Source organism: Eleutherodactylus coqui, chromosome 5, assembly GCF_035609145.1.
Source record: "Eleutherodactylus coqui strain aEleCoq1 chromosome 5, aEleCoq1.hap1, whole genome shotgun sequence".
Lineage (NCBI taxonomy): Eukaryota > Metazoa > Chordata > Amphibia > Anura > Eleutherodactylidae > Eleutherodactylus > Eleutherodactylus coqui.
This window is the reverse complement of record NC_089841.1, coordinates 154,528,801-154,552,268: the sequence shown is the minus strand read 5'-3', so window position 1 is coordinate 154,552,268 and position 23,468 is coordinate 154,528,801. Positions and strand designations below refer to the sequence as shown.

At 40.5% G+C, this 23,468-nt stretch overlaps 1 protein-coding gene across 1 annotated transcript in view; it reads left to right on the top strand.

Moving 5' to 3' along the window:
* GALNT9 (polypeptide N-acetylgalactosaminyltransferase 9) overlaps positions 1 to 23,468 on the top strand; it is a 326,026-nt gene that overhangs the window by 75,442 nt on the left and 227,116 nt on the right. Inside the window, exon 3 of the mRNA XM_066601931.1 lies at positions 20,211 to 20,377. Within this exon, the coding sequence (XP_066458028.1) occupies positions 20,211 to 20,377 (167 nt within the window). The remainder of the gene's footprint in view (positions 1 to 20,210; positions 20,378 to 23,468) is intronic.

Genomic DNA, 23,468 nt, shown 5'->3' with positions numbered 1-23,468 from the left:
CTGCACTCATGGTACAGAAAGGTGTGTGGGGTTGGCCTACACTTTTGCTACATAAATGTAACTGGGGCCTTGTCTATACTGCAGCTACTGAAATGTGAAAGACACTGTTATCTCCCTAAACTGCTGCAATGGGAATTGTTACTGGGGCTTGTCTTGAGTGCTACTATTACTGAAATGGAACTAAGACTGCGCTCCTCCTATACTGCTGCTAGTGATATGTTAGTGGGGCCTGTCCCTAATACTACCGCTGAAATGTTAATAATTCTGGGCTCTGCCTATACCGCAGCTAATGATATGTCACTGGGGTGTGGAAACAGAGGCTTCACAAAGACATGATGGCGGCGAGGCCATTTCCCACCAACGCTGTTACTGTTAAGGTGCATATAACCACGGACACGTGGAGAGGACACATAGTGCCTCCAAAACATCCCCCTCCTCCTCCAACAATGAAAACATTCTTGGCAAATACCTTTGCATTGGTCCGTCTGGTGGCAGTCCAAGAATTTCACCTTTAACGACACAACAAGAGAGCACCACCACCATCCCCCCGCCACGGACCACTTAATCATGGCCACATTCCGAAAACCAACTACATAAAACCGCGCTACTAAGTCCGCAGTCACCACCACATTACCACCAACGAGGTTACTGTTAAGGTACATATTACCAGTCTGACTGGGGCATGCAGTGTGGGCCAAAGCCCACCTGTATTGTATCTGACGTTAGCTCTGCTGAGTAGGGCACTGCAATGGGATATATTTATGTACCACCGGTGGGTTCCAGGGAGCCACCCATGCTGTAGGTGCACACGGAGTTTAACCTACATCTGTCCACTTCTAAAGAACCCCAGTCAGACTGGGGCATGCAGTGTGGGCCGAAGCCCACCTGCATTAAGCACGACATTACCTCAGCTGTGTTGGGCAATGCAATGGGATATATTTATGTACCGCCGGTGGCTTCCTGGCACCCACCCATGCTGTAGGTGCACACGGAGTTTAACCTACATCTGTCCACTTCTAAAGAACCCCAGTCAGACTGGGGCATGCAGTGTGGGCCGAAGCCCACCTGTATTGTATCTGACGTTAGCTCTGCTGCGTAGGGCACTGCAATGGGATATATTTTTGTACCACCGGTGGGTTCCAGGGAGCCACCCATGCTGTAGGTGCACATGGAGTTTAACCTACATCTGTCCACTTGTAAAGAACCCCAGTCAGACTGGGGCATGCAGTGTGGGCCGAAGCCCACCTGCATTAACCACGACATTACCTCAGCTGTGATGGGCACTGCAATGGGATACATTTATGTACAGCGGGTGGGTTCCAGGGAGCCACCCATGCTGTGGGTGCACACGGAATTCCCATTGCGGAGTTGTACCTGCCTGTGACTATTTATAAAAAAACGTGGTCTGACTGGGGCGTGCAGACACCTTGACAGAATGAATAGTGTGTGGCACATAGGTTCCCCATTGCTATGCCCACGTGTGCAGCTCCAGATGGAGGTGGCACAGGATTGGATTTCTCATTGCTTCTGTACAGCATTGTGGACTATCGGCCCGCCCCTTTTATGGGGGGGTCACTGCCTAGCCATGCCAACCCTCTGCTGTGTGTGCCTGCTTTGCCTCTGGCAGACGCAGTTATAAATAGACATGAGGGTGGCGTGGCATGAGGGCAGCTGAAGGCTGGGCAGGGACAGTTTGGTGTGCGCTGTGGACACTGGGTCGTGGGGGGGGTTGGGCAGCATGTAACCCAGGAGAAGTGGCAGCGGAGTGTCAGGCAGGCAGTTATTGTGCTTTGTTGGAGGTAGTGTGGTGCTTAGCTAAGGTATGCATTGCTAATGAGGGCTTTTCAGAAGTAAAAATTGTTGGGAGGGGGGGGCACTCTTGCCGCTATTGTGGCTTAATAGTGGGACCTGGGAACTTGAGATGCAGCCCAACATGTAGCCCCTCACCTGCCCTATCCGTTGCTGTGTCGTTCCCATCACTTTCTTGAATTGCCCAGATTTTCACACATGAAAACCTTAGCGAGCATCGGCGAAATACAAAAATGCTCGGGTCGCCCATTGACTTCAATGGGGTTCGTTACTCGAAACGAACCCTCGAGCATCGCGATAAATTCGTCCCGAGTAACGAGCACCCGAGCATTTTGGTGCTCGCTCATCTCTATTAATTAACATTGTTGTTCAATTTGCATTGTGAATGGATGAAGTTCTATTAAATTTGTGCATATGTAGTAACAGTCCCAGTAGTGTGGTCAGGACAGTCCAGGTCAGCACATTAAAGATGGTCTCTGGAGAAGCTCAGTATCGTTGCGGGAGATCATGCAACATAGGTTCAGGATGGCACAACGGAGATGCAGGCTAGATTTTTAAAAAATAAAATGAACTGTAACTTGAACTGAAACCAGTATATAATTTCTGCTCCATAGGAGGGCTCAGGACACGAATGTTGCATAACAACTTGATCTGGAAAACACACTTACGATGTTAGTCTTTCCGGAAAGGCAAGGAACTGAAACCCCAACTGAATCATTACATCTCCATCAGCATATAAAACACTGAACTTTTTCAGGTCCGCGGCATCACACTATCCTCACGGCCACAAGTACTGTAGGTGCCAAATGTCTGCATGTGATACAGACCATCTCTCTCATTTACTCATATATTCAGAGGTCCTCCTCATCACAGACTCCATGCACTCTAGGTGCAACAGGTACAAGAAAACAGCATTACATCACTGTCATTGTATAGTTTTTCTTCGGCGTGTAGTGCCTTTATAAAGTGCCTTGCCATTGCAATACATGACCATCATTACCCTCATATAACCAACACACAACCAACACACATCTTTAACTTACAAATACCCAGTAAAAACATCAACACAATAAACCCTCCTGTTAATGGTCACATGCATCTGTCACAGTCTGCAAAGTCCATAAAGTGTGGCACACTGAGTTAGGCATTCGAGGCCAGTCTCAAGTGTTTGGCATATTTGCATTCAGGTCCACCATACTATTCTCTCCTTCTTCCACACGGTCTGTGTTATTCTGCAAGTCATGGCTTCTTCCTGTACTAAATGGCCGCTTCATCATCAGGATCCTTCCAGTGTCCACAATAGCTGCCCCTTGTCAGTGTTACTGTAGGCCCCCAATCCATCAGGCCTTCTGTTAGGTCTCCAACATGGATGCCAGAATACTTAAAGGTCCTCTTCATGTGCTGTTCCCCAACATGGGGACAGCATCCTGGTAGCTGTCCCTAACAGCAGCCACCAAGCTCTCTGTAGGCTCTCTGTCTCTCTATTGTAGCTGGATCGGCTATTGTATGATACAGAGCAGCACACTCTTTCACTTCTGCTTTGCCTTGCTGTTCATAGACTGAATCTATAAGTCGGCTTTTTTCCTATTTTTCTCTTGACCACATGCCTGCCAGTGAACCTTTGCAAGACCAAGCACTGTGGGGAGGGGCTTAGCCCTGAATTTTACCCTATGGAGAGGACACACGCAGCCTCTAGGAGCCTTCCAGAAGATGGCATTGTCCAGCGCTTATATCACGCAGTCATCGGCTGCAGATTCCGAGCAGCTGATGCACTTACAATGTAAGGCAGGGTGCAGGACACCCCCCTTACAGTATCACCAGTACAGGTTGATATGGTACCAGTACAGAAAACAAGAGAAGTTGTAACCTATTGGTAACCAGGGCTTTCCTTAGGGATGTGCGACCTGAACCATTGCACAGGGTGCCTCCCTCCCACATTATAAAGGGGGTGCTGTGTTAGGACACAACACAGCAGTAGCTGCAGAGAATAGGCTGTTAGAGATAGGGATTGACAGGTTTTGGATTCACTTTCTGTGATAGCTGCTTTTCAATGCTGCTGGGCTCCAGTGTGCTAATCAGCCTGTTCATACCTCATTTGTTTACACTATAACTGAGAGGATGCAGGACCTTCATTGATATCTCAGTCATGTGGTGAAGGTCCTACAGTCAAGCTCCACTACCATAGGTCTCCTACTGATTCTCACCATCACCAGGACGTTTGGCAGCCAGCCTGGGGCACAGCAGGAGGTGGAATCAGTACCTCTATTGTCTGTGGCCTAATTTTGCTTGCTAGAGGTATGTAACTGTTATTATATATGGAGGAGGGCACTGTGGTTTTCATATGTAGGGAGAGAGCACTGTATGTAAATAATGAAGTCGCGTGACTTGGTAACACCCACACTTGTATGAGTTGAGAGGTGTTATCTTTAGAGTGAGGTTGAACACTGGCCAGCGTGCTCACGGCAATGCGATGTGTATTATTGGAGTTTGAATAAGACATGATAATGCGTGCCAGGAAGATGCAACATTCCAGTTCCAAAGTTGTGTGGAGATTTAAGATTCCTCAATCCACAGTTTTGCTTGTGTAGTGAGAAAACACCACAGAAAGGCATTACTACCCACAGTAGACAGCACATTGGTAGCCCACAGGTGCTTAATGATAGTGACTAGAGATGTTTGGCTAGAATTGTCCATGTGAACAGACAAGCGACTCCAGCAGAAATCAAATCCCCATTCAATGTAGGACACCCCATACACATATCCAGCAAGTTAATGTAGCATTTTTTAGCTTCCAGAGGATATGGGAGCAGAAGACCCACTAGAGTGCCTCTGTTAACACCAAAACACTGGACACAATGCCTCACCTGGGCTCATGAGGTTGCTAATTGGACCCTAGAGGATTGGCAACATATGGTACGGCTCAATGAGTCATGGTACCAATTGTCTCAGGCTACTAGTAGAGTTTGTGTGTGGCTCAGACCCCATGAAGCTAGCTGTCAAAAAGGCTAGTAGAGGATCGATACTGGTATGTGCCAATAGCATAGCTTGGGTCCACTGGTCCACTTAAATATGTCATTCTCCAGTGCCCACTACGTATCACTGCTTAGTGAGCAAATGCAGCCCTTCATAGACTTCACTAATATATAAGGGAGGAAGATAATGCTAGAGTGCTTACAATTAGTTGAAGAACTGACATACATGTTGTAGCATAAGCTTAGCAAACATTTAGGCTGGGCTCACATGAGTGTATCTGGGAGTGTGCGGGCTGTTAGAGATTCATGTGCAGCACGCAGCCAGTACACACTGACATTACGCACCAAGATAGAACATGCTGCGATTTTTCTTGCACATGTATTTCGCACAATTCCAGTGAACGTTAACATGTTCACCTATGAGAGATTGGTAGACCGTGCAAAACAAGCACGCAGAATACACTATACCAACACGCTGGTGTGAGCCTGGCCTTACATAGAGGATAGTATCACAGCTGCTACTTAAGTCCTAATGAGATGTAAATATTCTACTTATACCTTATTAGTCACAGTTAGGCTTACAAATACACACATTCCGTATTTTACATGGTCATAATTGTGCTTTTATCTAGTGATTCTTGCTTTGAAGACAAAGGAATGTAGTTATGTGATTGTAGACAACATGGAGGCGAAGGAATGTGATTAGGTGGCTAAAGTAATGTTAATTTGTAATTTCCATATGTTATAAATTTGGTTTCTGAGTGTATTATAACACTTCTATAATACAGATTTGTAGTGCGAATGTGTCACAGATGGCATTACAACTGTATGGGTCCTCGTACACAGGATGACTGTCGGATGCCTCCATGCCCAACAGTTGTCACAACGAAAACTGCATAATGAATGGAGGCAGTCTGTTTTCACAGGAAGCTCGTCATTTGATTATTATGCCTGCAGAAATGTAATGATGAATAAATTACTGTTTGTCTGGCAGTCGCTGACAGCATTTACACGGAATGATTATCGTTCAGATTCCTGCTATCCAGTGAGAATCTAAACGATTATCGTTCAGTGTTAAAGGGCCCTGTATTATCAGTATTTGATCTGTATTTGTCTACGTACATACAGGTCTAAGCGTTATAACAGATACAAGAAAAAATTATTAATCCACCATAATAGAAGTGGAGATGCTGTGACTTTTTAACTACTTTATAGAAAAGGACCAGCAGTTGCTGAGGAAAAAAGTTTGGCAAAAGAAAACCATATAAAACGCAGCAGTAGGTTTTAGTTAGATAGTAGTTAATCTATAGTGGGAGTGTGCAGAAAAGATACAGTATCATCCAATGCTTCTCCTGTCTGTTGCTGCTCTTTAATATGGACTCCCCAGTAGCTGTAAAGTGATACTGTACAAAGGCTTAACATTGATTGCATTTTATTGTATTTCTTTCTCGGTGTTGTTTTGTTACCTCTTCAGTAAACCAATTATTATTGCATAAATTGCTTGGCTTAGTGAACTCATTTTTATCAACTTAAATATTAAACTACCCTACATGAAAAAGCACATAAACAAGGTAGACACATTTTAAACATATCTATAAAACAGTCAGCAGAACTATATTATCCTGCAATATACAGGCTGCACTACCGATCCATAGAAATAAATTCAATACAAAAGTAAGTACCAAGTGGCAAATGCAGTGCATCTGGCATCTTTTATCATATATACTTGGTATTGTGACAATCATGACCAAAATTTATGGGAGCAGAGTCCTCCTCTTCCACATACTGAGGTACATTCAGTACGGCTTGTACGGTGCCTCAGGGTATACCAGTTATACAAGGCACATAGCTCATGGAGAATATGTTGTAGGCTAATGAACAAGCTACCTAGCATAATTCATAGAATCATAGAATGGAAGAGTTGGAAGGGACCTCCGGGGTCATCGGGTCCAACCCCCTGCTCAGTGCAGGATCACTAAATCATCCCCGACAAATTTGTCCAGCCTTTTTTTGAAGACTTCCATTGAAAGAGAACTCACCACCTCCCGTGGCAACATGTTCCACTCATTGATCACCTTCACTGTCAGAAAGTATTTTTAATATCTAATTGGTGCCTCCTCCCTTTCAGTTTCATCCCATTGCTTCTAATCTTTCCTTGTACAAATGAGAATAGGCCTGATCCCTCTGCAGTGTGACAGCCCTTCAGATATTTGTGGACAGCTATTAACTCTCCTCTCAGCCTTCTTTTTTGCAAGCTATACATTCCCGGATCCTTTAATCATTTCTCATAGGATATGATTTGCAGACCGCTCACCATCTTGGTAACTCTTCTCTGAACTTGCTCAGTTTGTCGATGTCTTTTTTAAAACATCTTCACCTTAACCTAAAAGTCATGGCCAACTTTTATATTTTGCACTTGATATTAATTGAAATACATATGGTTAGTTACACTATTCTGATAAGATTCTTAAAGAAGAAAAAGGGACCACTGTGGTATATTTATCAAGGAAAAAGCTGCAGTACTCCACTTGTAGAGAAGAGAACTCGTATCTCTAGTCAGTGTAGTCACCCATTACTGCAACCACTCAACCCTCACTGTGAAGTCTTTTTCAACCACAGTGAAGGTTGACAGGCTACAGTAATGGGTGAATAAAGATCCAATTTCTGTTGACTACAGAGTGCTGCAACATTTTCAATCTATTTGAAGTTAGATATTTCAGATCAAAGTCTCTTCTTCCTGTACCCTAAGACTTCACATTGTGCAGCTTTAAGATCTAGTAGGTACCTGATATTCATTAACATAGTGTAACTATAGAGTTATACTCTCAGACATAGCGCTAATGTAAAGGTAGAAGTAGACAAAGTACATATGGTGAAACCAAAAGTGGTGTCGTTTTCACAATCTAGCCTCTGTACACTAACACAATGGATTTAAAATAAAACCATTAATATGGCATTGAAGCATAAACTTTAAGTTGTAATTCAAGGGGTTTATCAAAAATATTGCATTGACCTTTTAGGAATAGTTAAGAGAGATTTTTTACAGTCCTTCCATTTTTCCAGACTTCACAAAGTAATTCGACTAGAGATGAGCGAACACGTTCGGCCCCGCCCCTTTTTCGCCCGAACACCGAACTTTGCGAACACCTCGGTGTTCGGGCGAAAAAGTTCGGGGGCCGCCGTGGCAGCGCGGGGGGGTGCGGCGGGGAGTGGGGGGGAGAGGGAGAGAGAGAGTGCTCCCCCCTGTTCCCCGCTACTGCCGCCCGCGCCGCCGCGCATCTCCCCGCCCCCCGGCGGCACCCGGACACTTACGCGCGAACACTGCAGTGTTCGCTAAAGCCGGTGTCCGGGTGCGGATGTGTCCGTAACGGACACGTTCGCTCATCTCTAAATTCGACAAAATAAATCATAAATATGAAGATTATTTGAAGTGCCTAGATGCAAATACTTTGCAGTTGAATGAAACACATTTATGTATGGAGTAGGATATAGATGCCATCATGTACTACACCCTCTTACCCAGTATGAACTGAACTGTGCTACTATTTGTTGTGTTATAGACTTCATGGATCCATGATTAGGACTGCTACATGTTGCACCACTATTTGTGGTTGCACTGTGTGCCATGTTTTGTGCTAACTACTTTTTATTGCTGGTTGTGTGGAGTCTTAAGAGATGTTATGTTACCTGCTATGTTACAATGTACAGGGTGTGATTGATCTTGGTTCACAGGGCAGACATTGCGCATAGCTCTGCATGAGGTCAGTCAAGACAGGAGTCTGAGATTAGAGTTAGGGCTGCTTCATAAGCCTCATGGTGTCAGTGAGCCTAATCTTATTAAAGTACAAGAGATATATGGACTTTGCTGTGAGAATTGGATTTAAGTCCATGAAACCCAGAATTGAGCTGTAGACCTTGGGATCTTGTGGATGTTGATCCACTGCATTGGCCTCTTGGACTATGTTTTGTGGCCTTGTGTGGAGGTGCAGCCCTGAGAGAGTCTCCCTCGAAAAGTGTTTCTGAATACTGGAGCAGGTCCAGACCAATATCTAGAAGTCTGCACTGTGCAAAACTCAAGCATTGTGGCAATCAAATGTAGGGTGAGAGCACTGTGACTGTCATTATATATATAGGGAAGGAAAGCATTGTGACTGTCATATATGCTGGAGAGTATTATGGCATTTATATAGAGGGGAGTGCACTGTGGCTGCCATTATATATGGGTGAAGAGCACATTATCATCCTCTGAAGGGTTAAGGTCCATTTACACACACAGATGATCGCTCAAAATTTTTTAGAAAATGACAGTTATGAGCAATCATTTTGCATTAGCTATTAATGGCCTAATCAGCCCATTAGTAGCTAACTAGCTTAATTTGTATGCATTTAGATAACAACGGGTGGTCTGTTCTCTAAATACACCGCAAGACAGCAGCTGAATGAATGCTATCAGCACTGCCCATGAAGAACTCAGCATGCGGTCTATATTATCAGGGACGATGGATTTTAAGCTGAGCTAACCTCAGTGATAGATGAAAAACGCACGGTAAGTGCTCAATGAGCACACATTTACAAGCAACAATTATCACTCAAAAGATGGCTTTTGAGCAAATTATGAGTGATCATCATTGTGTGTAAAAGGGCCTCTACTCTTTTGGCATGTTTTGAGCTTTGGCCAGGCCTTACCATTTAACATCTACCTATACCTGATGAAGAGTATTGCTACCTGAAAACTAGAGTGTATTCACCAGCGGTATTGATTTATTCTGATTCAATAAAAACTGCCTTTCATCAGCATTTCTATTGGTGTGCTGTTCCCACTTTCTTCGCTATATGAACTGTATGGGAAGTGATCTACCCAATAAGAAATGCATTCATATTCTTCATTTGAGAGCTGTGCGGCTTGAAAACAAATGCAGTTTTGTCTTTCTTTTGATCGAGTATAAGATGAAAATTTCAAATGTAGATGACTTCTTTCCATTCAATGATTGTCTCTTATTAGTTGGCTTAAACAATAGTTTGCAAATGTTTTGGTTGAAATCCTCCATTTCCATCAGCTATAATGTTTATGGACCTTTACATTCATGAAAGTGTCTCTTGAATGCAGAATTTTACAATGATTTGCCTAAATCTGTGAGAGTGTTCTCTACTTGGCTAGCTTTTGAAAAGGGGTTTTCTTTAGCAAGGAAAGAATTCTCCCCTTGAGTTGTCTGCCCATACGAATGCAGTGCTAAACATGCTGCTGTTCCATTTATCGCTACAGGGTAGCCGAGCACTCTACTCGTATTTGACTTTTCTTCAGCAGTCCTATAGAGCAGAATGGAGCTGCAGCACGCATCCTCAGTCACTGTCCATTTATTTAAAAAAAAACGGAACCCCCATTTTTGTGAATACTATTTTTGCATACTTGTAACACTAACATGTTACAGGCCTTCAAACAAAAAACTAATTAAAAAAACACTTTGTACAGTTGTTCTTTTTTGTAAATTATTGCATTTATCAAAGGAAAAAAAGGTATCAAACAGCAACTGTCCCCATGTGTTAAAGTCAATATCCCTCTAAACTTACTATCCATTTGTGCCACCTTTAAAAGTACCAACAATAGAGATTACTCCTTCAAGTTATGGTATAGGCATTTAGACAACTTATCTTTGTAGCTAACTTATTTAGTTTATGGTCATCAAACTATTTTAACGTGATACAGGTTATCATCTCACTATAATATTTCACCTCTCTCTTTCTTCTGATATCTTTCTCTGCTCCTTTAAAAAACGCCGGCATATCCCCATTACTAAAGAAGCCATCTCTTAGCTCATCCTGTGTTGCAAACTACTGACCCGTCTCTAATCTCCCCTTCATCTCCAAAGTCCTGGAAAGTCTGGTTTTCGTTCTGTAAATTTTACAGAAACCACTTTTAGTAAAATGTCAAGCGATCTCCTGATGGCTAAATCGAACAGCAACTGCTCTTTTCTGATTCTCTGGATCTCTCTGCAGCATTCAACACTGTAGAATACCAACTTCTCCTCAGTATGCTCTGCTCTATTGGCTTTAAGGATACTGCCTTCTCCAGGTTTTCCTCCTGCCTCTCTGACTGCTTGTTTAGTGTATAATTTACTGGCTCTACATCTTCTTCCTCTTGGGGTTGCTCAAGATTCATTCCTTAGCTCCTCTACATTATGCCCACTGTCTTGGGATCATATTTTACTCCAATCTTTCCTTCACTACCCATATTCAATCACTCGCTCACTTCTGTCACCTGCAGCTCAAAAACATCTCCACCATTCGTCCTTTCCTCCCTGTTGAGACACCAAAAACTTTTATGGTTGACCTTATCTACTCTCAGCTCGATTTCTGCAACTGACCACTCATTAGTCTTTCCCTCACTAAACTCTCCTCTCTCCAATCCACCCTGAATGTAGCAGCCAAACTTATCTTCTTTTGTCAAGCCACTACATTGATGCCTTCACTGTATGCCAGTCATGGCACTGGCTGACCATCATATATAGAATACAATTTAAATTCATAACTCTCATCCATTAGGCTCTCTATAGGACTTGCCACCTTATATCTCCTCTCTCATTATTGTCTACCACCCTAACGGTGCTTTCCACTCCGTTAATGACCTTAGACTGAATTCCCCTTTCATCTAAACCTCCCACTCCCGCCTCCAACATTTTTCCAGAGCAGCAACAGAGAATCCGATTAATTCTAAACACCTACAGCTATAAGCCTGCCCTAAAAATACATCTTTTTAAGGAGGACGACCATATTTTCTAGTCTAAACTCTTCTCCATCTACCCTTCTTTTACACCTCCCCTTGGAAACCCATCACCCTTCTTCCACTGTATCACCCACACACTCTAGCGCACCTTTTACCTGTTTAAACACAAATATGGCTGGTGAAATAGGGCATTATGTATATATGTATAGCACCCTATATATAATTTTTTCTTCTCTCCCTCTCTCTTTGAATTGTGTGGAACAAACTTCTATATCTTTTGTGTCACCCCTATTTTCTTGTCGTCTGTCCGCTCTTGCAAGCAGGGGCCTCACTCCTATCATACGCCATGTCTCATTTTGTGAATGTTCCCTCTGACTTGCAAAGTGCTGCGGAATATATTGGTGCTATATGAATAAAGGTTTTTTTATATTATTGTTATTATTTTAGTTTTTTCAATGGTTTTGATTTTCTGAAGGTTACCTGATATATCCATTAATGCATCCCGCTTGTAGAAATTGGCATATCAGCTATATGTGAAAAATACCCATCAAACTTTTTTCATTTGGCTGTAAGCTAGCACGTTGAATTTTACATAATTGTCCCAAGAATCTAGTGTTGCCTTAAGCAAGCATATAACAGCACACTAGTCTAATTGTTCCAATGATACATAAAAATGACTGTTAAAAGGACAGTTTCCTGTTTTTGACTGACTGAGACCAGTCATTAAGAATTAATGCCACCAGCCAGCATTTACTAAGCCCATAATTTTCCAGCAGATTTTCATGTTCCAGGAGGACAACTTTGATGCAAGAAAATGTCAGCAGATTATCCTAAAGAGAAAATTGGATATGCAGGACTTCTAGGCTACTTAATGCATCTGTTTATGTTAAAAATCCACTATTATCTTCTGTAAAAGCTTTATGCTGTAATTTAAATGCAATTTTAATATTTGCCTATAGTTTTAAAATGGTGATACCATTAATTACATGGAAATGTAGTAACTGTTCTCTGTAGGCATTCAGGCATTTTGTCAAACACCATTATTTGCTACAGATTACTGAATGCATTGACAGGGGTCCTTCACCTTTATTAAACTTAAATTAATTACTGCAGTAGAAAAGTTATTTTTCAATAAAATATTCTCCATATTTGTCTTATTGCCTTCTTTTATCTGGAGATCTTCAGTTTATAAAAGAACTAAGGAGTTTGAATCTGGCTCTTTCACAATTGGAGCATTCACTTATGGCAATTAGATACATAAGTCCAGAGTGCAGCAATAAAATATAAGTGACTTTGAGTGAAGTAAGGTCATTGGTGCTAAACTAGCTGGGACCAGTATTTCAAAACTCGTCAAAAAAATCCATCAGAATATGATGTCAAAAATCATTCTGATGCAACAGGTGGGGCTCAATCAAGCAAACTGCAGGTGAATACAATACTGGTGCTCCAACAAATGTGTCCGAATGCATAACTTGTTGTTCCTTAGCATTCATGGGTTATAGCAGCAGATAACCAGTTTGAGTTCCATTGCTGTCTAACAGAAACAGAAAGGTAAGACTCCAGTGGGCAAAAGAGCATAAAAATTGGAACACTGAGCAATGGAAATAATGCCTGGGCAGAGGAATCAAAATTTCTCTTGCACCATGCTGAAGGTAGGGTCAGAATCTGGTACAATTGGCATGAATCAATTAATCCTTCCTTTCAGTTGTTCAGAGCATGTCAGCATCTCCATCTAATTTGTGACAGCTACAAGAACCAATTAGATGGAGATGCTGACATGCTCTGAACAACTGAAAGGAAGGATTAATTGATTCATATACATATATATTTCATTCCTTTTCTGCTTTTCATATAATTCTAAATTTGTGATTAGTAGTAGTATTGTACTCCTGGGACCTGTAGTTCTATGGGTTTCCAGGAGCACACTGGGATGATTGAGCTGGCTGGGCGTAGAATTCGCCAGCCAGCCAATCACTACTGGTCTGCTGCATACACTGTAACTACTAGCCCCTCTTTCTAGAAGGCGCTGGTCATTTATTCCTTTTGTTATTTTTCTCATTCCCTCTCAGAACCCTGTTTTTGGAGTCCTGCATGTTCTGTTGTGGTGTTGCTTGCATGCACGAGGTTCTGGCTGGGATTCCCTGTTTGCTGGTGTGAATAGCAATGTGTTTAGTGTCTGTGTAGGTGACCAGACACTTGGTGTGATCAGCTCCCTGTTCAGGGTGTATGTCTCTTGTCTATTTGTGTTTGTGAACTGTGTCCTGTTCAGCGTATATATTGAATACCATCTATGGTGAGTCGGGCTCTTAGGTTTCAGCAAGTGGCTGTCCCTATTGGGACGATCACCCCTCTTGTAGGCAGGACTTCTGGAGTTAAGTTGTCTTGTTACAGTAGGGACTCATGAGACAACGATGACCCTTGTTGTGGGCTTGTGAGCATACGTACTTTGGCTAAATGACTAACTAATACCTTGTATTTATTAGCTATTCCATCTGCTTATGTGTGTTAGTGTTATTGGTAGATGTTTTAGAGTTTCTCAATCGTTGTTGGATGTGCAGCGTGTATACACATTCTGGTTTATGTTTCTGTTTCCATTCGTTAGCATCCCCCTTCTAGTGTCTGTTTACCGTCCAACCTATATTTGGGTTGCATCCTTTTAGGTCATTGTTCCCACAGCCTGTACGGACATGACAGTATCATAGGAATTCTAGAAGAAATTATGGATAAATTATAAATACAGAATTGTAATTTCCTTATTAGTTCTCTTATATAGACCAAAAACGTATTAATAAAAGAAAAAAAAATTATTAATGATAGATTATTTACATGCATCATTTTCAATTGTCATATCTATCTACTGGTATCCTCTTACAGCTTAGGTTTTCCTAAGTACAAACTCCAGTTACAGCGCAGATCACAGTGAATGTCTGTGTTCCTAAAGCAAAGCTTGGTGGAGTTTGTAAATGTTGGTTGAAACTTTCACGGAATCAATCAGTTGCAATATATTGTCTGTTCATTCAAATTAGTCATGTGCATCCAGGCATCACCTAATTCATATTTCAAATGTATCCAACAAGTGTCGGCTGTTAACAGCATTGTAACTGCACGGTTTATGCACCTGAAATTTTACATCAAACACATTACTGAGATGGAGGCCAAGGGTAGCTACGGTAACGGCGAGTAATCTATCACAAATGCTTCTGCTCTCTGGAAGAGAAGGTCAGCATGGGTGACGAGTGGTTGGGTTTTCTCATTTCAACGAGCCATTATATGTGGAATAATGATAGCTCTCAACATCCATGATGAAATAGCGGAAGTGGGACACAACTGCTAGATTGATTACATGAAGTCCATGAGTTTGGGTCATATACAAAAATGACGAATGGACAAGTTATTTCATATAAACCACTTAGATTATACTGATAGAACTGCAAGGAGAGGTGTTAAGTCAGTTGCAATAAAGAATAATATGATGTATCGTGATTGATTTATTGTGTAAAAGCTTACATTTATTGTGCATTCCTTCGTATTGGATAGGTTCCATTTTTGTTTTTACTTTTCATCTTTTCTTCATTTCAACAAGCAGATAGAACAATCCGGTTTTGTGTATTTCAAGTATAATAAAGGAGCAGTCAAGTCAATATAATCTTATTTGACATAGGTGCAAGTGAGACAATGGCACTGGTGAGGACTTTGATTTTGGACTATCTCTAAAAGGACTCTGTGCACTACTCAAGCTCTTATGGCACTGCACAGATGTCTGTTACTGGAAATATGACATAAATCTAAGCAAAATAAGACTAATTTGAGTAACCATTTGTCTAAAATGCAGATTTTCAATAATATCACACTCTCAGCAGCGCCAAAGCATTTTGTCACAGCCCTTTATTTCTGGATTAGTGGTGATCCTAGATCTTAGAAAATAGTTTTTAAAGAACTTTCTCTTTTAAAGAAAGTTCAAACTCTAATGCAACATTTGTCCAGAGATTCAATTTAAGGTTACAATACGCATAATTTAATAGTATTTGGTAAAAAAATACATTGAGAAAATAAGGAATTTTTTTTGTCTTCCTGACAACTTTGTAAGGTTCATCAAGCCAAAGAACCGTCTTTACAATCCTCTATACAGTAAAGATGGATCTTTCATAGAGCCCTAATAAACATAATATTAATAACAATAATGCATTAAGGTAGATTTAATCAAGCACAAGAAATTATAAAATCGGAGGAGACCTCTACAATCTTAAATTTTATCACTATATTGAATCTCAGAAGTGTTTTGGAAGCCCACAGAATGCACTTCAATAATTGGCCATTATAGCACTATGTCCTATAAAATAAGTTATATGTGTAAAAGAAAAAACAACATATATAACAAGAAATCTCAAGCATCCCCGAGTGAGTCTTGACTGATCCTAACTGCAAACGTTTTCACCAGTTAAAAATTCCAAGGAAAAATGTAAAGACTTGAAAGGCCACATGTGAGTTACTGAGATCCTTAACCAAGGCTGACAGTTTTAAAGTGCCATCTTTTCTTTATCTCTCCAGAGATCTGCGAGTCAGGTGCAGGAAAATAAATTTAAAAGATGAGACTTTCCTATTGTTCTTTCCTGCAACTTGAAATATGTAACATTGCCTGTGAAGATACAGAATCAAAATCATCTTTTCATTTATTTTATTCAGGTCCAGTCTCACATTTTATTCGATTTTATCATCAATCAACTAAAATCGTAACGTATATTCAGATCAAATTAGCCGCTGTTTGTTGTGTGCTGATTCTCTATACCAGTCATAGAAAGTAGTGCATTTTCTTTGTAGGGTAGGAAAAATATCATGGATATATATTCTGTGCATTTGGAGCTGTTTTAAAGGGCAATACGTTTGGAAGTGTGTCCGTACAAATGTTCGATGCAGTGATCCATAGTATGATCATTCATGTCTGTATGTTACAGTGGATTCAAAGATTGTAATGCATAAAAAATGGCAATACAATAATTAGGTAAAATATGAATTTACTAAATATAGCATAAAGATATGTAAAACAATAAATCAAATAGAACAGACAATAAGGATATAAGACTAATCAATATAAATACTAACAAAGTAAAATAAGTAGGCAAAGAGTAAATCATTAGAGTACTTAGCTTCAATCAGTCCTGAAAAGTTACATGCACAAATGACCCAGGAATTTCATGAGAGTAGTAGTGTCTAGATGTTTGGTCCAATCTGAGCTCACTTCTCCTCTCAACTTTGTCCCTAGCTTTTTATATATAAAATTCCCTGTGAGCGAGCCAATAAGAGGACTAGTATAAGGCTTGGAAAACAAATGTTGACTGAGTTTGTGTAAAGAATGGTAATCAAGTTTACATGATCAAACTATGATGTTTGGAATCTTAAAAACTCCTGGTTCATGTTTAATAATAGGTACCCATTTTATGAAGTCAAGGTTACTTTAGAGGAACTGAGGAATAAAATATGTATACACATAGAGGCACATTAGATTCTCCTCAGGCTGCATGTACTGATGTCCCTCTGCAGAATGTGACACTCATCCATTCTCCTCATTTAAGACTTAAAGAATGCTCGTTCCAAATTTCTCATTTGTATGATACGGGGAAGTTACATTACATAGATGTGCACTTACTTTTGCAATTAGCATTGAATAATCAAGTTGTGACCCCTTTACTTTTCCTATTTAGGACCTAAAGAATGGTCATGACAAATTTCATGTTTGTACGACACCGAGAAGTTAGAGATTTAGATTAGGTACATTACCCAGGGGTGCCAATACTTTGGCACTTAGCACTGAATAATCGAGTTGTGACCCCTTTTACTTTTCCTATTCAGGATCTAAAGAATGCTCCTGCAAAATTTCATGTTTGTACAATGCTGGGAAGTTAGAGAATTAGTGGCAAGTCAGTCAATCAGTGAGGGCTTTCACTTTTATATATATATATATATATATATATATATATATATACTAGCGTACCCGTCGCGCGTTGCTGCGAAGACAGACATACATACATACATTCGTTTTTATATATCTAGATGACGGCAGCAGCGACCACTGAGGTTTTGTAGGCCGCTGCTTCCCCCTTGCAGGCTGAATAAAATAGCCGTTGTGTGGAACATCCAATTTATCTGGCTGCTGTGGCTTCTTGGGAAGATAGCCTAGTACATGTTTGCCCACTTCCAACTCCAATGGAGACTGACTGTAAATGGCTGGCGTGCTCTAGTATTTATGGTTTCAAGCTGTACGTGTCATTGCATACAGTCTATCTATCTATCTATCTATCTATCTATCTATCTATCAGGGTTATTGCATACAGTCTATCTATCTATCTATCTATGACATCAGGAAATGAGAGAATTAGATTCCGTACGAAAAATTTGAACGCTAATTCTTTGGCGCTTTGAATTGAATAATCGAGTTGGGACCCATTAACTTTTCCTATTTATGACATAATCAATGCTCGTGCCAAATTTTAAGTTTCTATGACATTGGGAAGTGAGAGAATTAAGTTGGGATGAGACATAAGGCCTTGCCCATAAGCATTCCCCAACCTCCAAGAACTGAACCTACCTACCTGAATGAGATTTTGTAGGCCGCTGCTTCCCCCTTGCGGGCTGAATAAAATAGCCGTTGGGTGGAACATACAATTTATCCGGCTGCTGTGGCTTCTTAGGAAGATATCCTAGTACTTGTTTACCCACTTCCAACTCCAATGGTAATTGGCTGGCGTGCTCTAGTGGTTCCAAGCTGTACGTGTCATAATACAGCCTTAATGACATCACAATGCAGCTTTATAGAACATGTTGGGGCATGTTCAAGGGCGTCCGATGTTGATGACATCAGTGATGACATCACAATAGCAGGTGGCTTACTTATTCGATCTACGTGGGGGGGGGGCGTAACTTTCGACGACGCTCGCGAGCCATTTATCGTAGGATATTTGTACTATGCCTATAATCTTCCCAGGAGTGTACTTAACAACTTCCCAAAGTTTCATGGCGATCGGATGAATGGTGTAGTAGCGCATAAAGGACAAACAGACACGCACGCAGACACGCACGCACGCAGACAGACATACATTCAATTTTATATATATAGATATATATATATATATATATATATATTTATTTAATGTATCTATATAGGTCAGCTTAAATCTTCATGCACTTCTTATCCATATGGAGATGATGACACATTTTATTGTTTATTAAGGGAATGAGGAAGAAATAGTCAACAGGAATTGACATACAAGCATTTTCTTTCTCCAGGTTGTATTATGTGCATTTATATGCCAAAACTAACTTCCAATTTACAATAAGATGAAGGAAACCAAAGATGGTTTGGTAGCAGTAGCACTTGTGGTTTGGAGTTACATAAACAAGGCAAGCCTCACACGAATGGGTTGTATTCCACATCCGCATGAAAGTAAATGGGAATGGTTGCATAAGATTGCAAAAGCGAGTTTTTCTGTGCAAATGTACGTGAATGCACAGCCTATCATCTGCGGGGAAGAAAGATCTCATTTTCCTCTTCAGCTGGCATTTTCGACTTTTCTATCTATTTTCCTATGAAGTTGCGAGCGTTTATGCCTCTCATACGCAATGTTAATTGCACACAGGCAATGGAATACTCGCATCTATTGACTTCAATAGAGGCCGTCACTGCGGAATCCGTGCTAAAATAGAGCATGCTGCGATTCTTCTTCCGCTTGCAGAATTTGCAATTCCTACCCACACGTCTGAGCAAACTGGTGATAATTCATGCCTGTCAGTGTATATCGTCCACGTGGACGTCGATAGCAGAATCTGCTATTCAAATCCACTCATGTGACCCCAGCTCAACTGTATATGAGGTTGTGAGGAAGGTAGGGTTACAACAACCTGGAGAAGTGAAGCATGTGGGAGCATGAAGAGCAGATAAGAGGAGAGAAGAAGGTCATTTCTTTATGGTGTGTTTAGATGGAACAATTATCTTACACAAAATCATTCAAACAAACAAAAGTGAATGAATTATTCAGTTTAAATGTGAGCCAACAACAGAACAAAGAACGAGGATCGTGAGGTTATTGCTCGTCGTTCAATTTCAGCCAGCATATTGTTGGGCAGTTTAAACAATGATCGTTGAGTGTTTCACATAGGATTGGGAAACACTGAACGATAATGAGAATTGTGCAGTCTTAACAGGCTGCCCGAGAGCGAACAAGTTGGTGTTGACATCACTAGCTCGTTTGCTCAGAAAAACGAGAAGATTCTCGTTCTGTCTAAAAGGGCCTTTAGTGGAGGCGTCATGCTGTGTTAAGACTAGAGATGAGAAGTAGGTAGCTGTCAAGTTGGGAAGCACTTTATATGTTACTGTGAGAATTTTTGGTGCATTTGCTAAGTGACCACAACTGAAAAAGAACTGAGAAAAGGAGAGGCAGTAGCAGAGTGAGAAGAGTGATAGATTAATTGGACAATATTGTCGACCTGTTAGAAAAGTCTTTACTGAGGAAGCGTCCAGTATCGGGTATAGGATACACAAGAGAAAATCTTAAACTGCATTTACTGCATTTGCCAATGTTGAGACAAGTAATTTACAGATCACTTTTGTTTCTACGCCTGAAGTCTATTGATGGAAGCATGTGTCAATAGGTATTTGCAGTAGGTGTAATTAGTCCAGTTATCTACATGACCTTTTCTTTGTCCTATATTTCCAGGTGTAAACAGATGAGTTATCCAGATGACCTGCCTCAGATTGCTGTGGTCTTTATTTTTGTAAATGAAGCTTTGTCTGTCATTCTGCGTTCAGTGCACAGTGTGGTCAACCACACTCCATCCCATCTACTCAAAGAAATCATCCTAGTGGATGACAACAGTGACAACGGTAAGTGAAACTATTATAAAAAAGGAAAACTATCCCACACTTCAAAATATGGATTATCCTGTCTTGTGCCTGCTGATAAGAATTTTATTATATTGTCTTTGAACTGTAACTACTGTCAATTGACAAGAGGGATAAAAACTAACAACTATATAGAAATAAAGGGGCCATAAAGCCTTTTAATAAATAAAACTCTTCAGTGACAGAACAAAATAAAATGTCCCGTAGTAATATAATTTGAACTTCTTTTGGGAGATTCCAGTTCTTTGAATGCAGCCAACAGTGTAAGCAGTATATGTTCTTCGTTGGTTGCTATGGCTATGTCCAGGCACATGTATTTATTACTACTATATCTGTACTTTATTTATGTTTTATATGAAAAGAAAACATCTTCATTCTTACTAAACTTGTAATCTTTGATCCTGTATGTACATTGACATAGCAATTGCAGCCATAAAACATCTGTCTTTCACAATGCCAGAAAACTGTGAAGCTCTGCTTGTGATTTTATGTTTGTCAATAAACAGTTGTATCATACATGGCGAAGCTAAAGTTCATGGCTAAACATGTAACAAAAGATATATGCCTGGAGTTCAAAAGTTTGATGTTAGAAATTATAATCTACTATGAGTGTCTAAAAATACCTACTAAATATTATGTATATTCATTTTTATTGTTAAAGAGGTTTTTTGATCACAGAAAATGATAACATATTACTAGGATGTCAGATAAGTATAGATGAAAAAGATGGGTGGAGCATATCCAAATGTGCCTCAAAACATTAGTTTGGTGAATTGAATTTAGGTCCTTTGTCACAAATCACTAAATATTAAAGTTGTGATGATGGTGCTGCAAATCAAGTGGGATGCCTCATCTAGGTTTTGAGGCAGGAGGCCTCTTCATCAGATAAGCTGAGTGTATACAGAGGAAGCAGTAGTGGGTTTGTACAATGGTATCTCAGTGGAGCAGTATCTAAAAGGCACTGATGTGAAGGGCTGCAGTGCCAGTGGTAGAATGCATGGCAGGGGAAAGGCTGGAGGCACAAAGTATTACTAAGATATGTCATCTCTTGCTGATTTGTGGGTGCCAACTGCTGGATACCCATTTTGTTGAAATTAAGGAGCAGCAGTGCTCCTTAAAGGTGCTGTATGAGTTTTTTTTAATTCATGCCCCTAGCCAAATGTAATAATTGATACTCTACTCACCCATCTTGGCTCCCCACATGTCCAGTGTAGTGCCTTAGTGCTCCACGCTGGGCCTGTTTACAGTTTGTGAATGGGACATCACAGGCTGTTACAGTCAACTACAGACCTCAGCACTCGAATGTTGAGGTGTGTGATTGACTGCAATCGCCTGTGATGTCCTGTCAATAGGCTGACTTTAGCCTGTAAACACAGCGTCAGAGGGGATTCTGGAGCTGCAAGAACACAAAAGAGGTGAGCATAGGATCTTTTATTTTGCTTGGCCAGGGGAAGCACAAATTATCTATCTCAGTAAATGGAGATATTTTCGCTTACACAGCCGTCACTTTGAAGAAATTTGTAGCCATTCATCCCTAGTTTGTGAAATTCATGAGCAAATCAAACCATCAAGTATTAGATTGCACTCAGTGGCACGATACTTCAACATAATTTAAAATTTCCCAAGTTGTCCCACGCTCACTGTAAAAAAAGCACCACTCATTTTAAAATTTATGGACTGAATAGGCTGCTTTTATCTATAAACCGCTAAACTTAATTAATGTTTTTGCACGTTAGATAATATACCTGATCCAGATAGTAAATATTCATTTCTGAAATTGGCAGCTTCACAAGCTGGGGCAATACATTTACTGTAATTGCAGGAATTGTTAACACATTTAATTGAAGGAGTTTTATCTCTTGCTGCGCTTACTACAGATATGAAAATATTTTTCCTTTATTGGAATTCTACAAAGACTGGACTATTGATTTTTTTTCAATTTTTTAAGTACCATAGATTTTAGCTAATGACAACTGCTATTCTGTGGCATTGTTATGTTAACCCTTTCCAATCCAATTTGTATTCTGGTTTTCCTAGGGGGCTTACTCTTTTTCTGCTGTTATACAATGGCGCTATATGCTGGCTAAAGCCAGTACTGCATGAGGTGACATATTGGATAGGCTCCGACAGCAGAGAGGCTGGCAATATACAGTAAGAGAACCCCGACGGACGTCTTCCAACATCAGAGCTGTACAGTCTTAAATCATAATGTCTTTAGACATCAGGCAGTGGATTGGAGAGGGTTAATATACAATACTGCGCAAAAGTTTTATGCTGGTGTGTAAAAAATGCTGCAAAGTAAGGATGCTTTAAAAAAACAAAGGTGTTCATTTTTTTGTTAATTAGCAAAATGCTAAGTGAATGAACAAAAGAAAAATCTAAATCAAATCAATATTTGGTGTGATGATTCTTTGTCTTCCAAACAACATCTATTCTAGGTATATATGCACGCAGTTTGTGGAGGAACTCAGAAGGGAGGTTGTTCCAAACATCTTGGAGAACTAACAACAGATCTTCTGTGAATGTAGTAGGCTTGCTCAAATCCTTCTGTCTCTTCATGTAATCCCAGACTAACACGATGATGTCGATAGCAGGGCTCTGTGTCCCTCCCAAGACATCCTTTTATTGTTTAAGCTGAAGATAGTTGTTAATGACGTTGGCTTTATGTTTGGGGTGGTTGTCTTGAAGCAGAATAAATTTGGAGTCAGAGGCCTTCAATTTTTGAAAAGCCTTCTTACTTGGCAGCATTTTTCCACACTTATCTAAATCTTTTGCACAGTACTCTATCAAAAGCATGACTTTTAATTCTTTTAATATAAATATAGTATTTTAAGAGATTATCTCATTTTGACAGCCCTTTTCTATTCCCATATTATGTAACATGGTTATCATAGAAAGGGGTTCCCTACTTAAGACCCTCCTCTATGAGGCAGAAAATGAAACTGTAAGAGCAGCTCCTGGTCTGGTGGGCTTAAGCCTATGTGTCTTGCATGAGCACCAGAATGACAACCATGTAATGCTACTGTAAATTTTCACTGCAATACCCACTGGCCTCTGCTTTCCCCTGCAATAT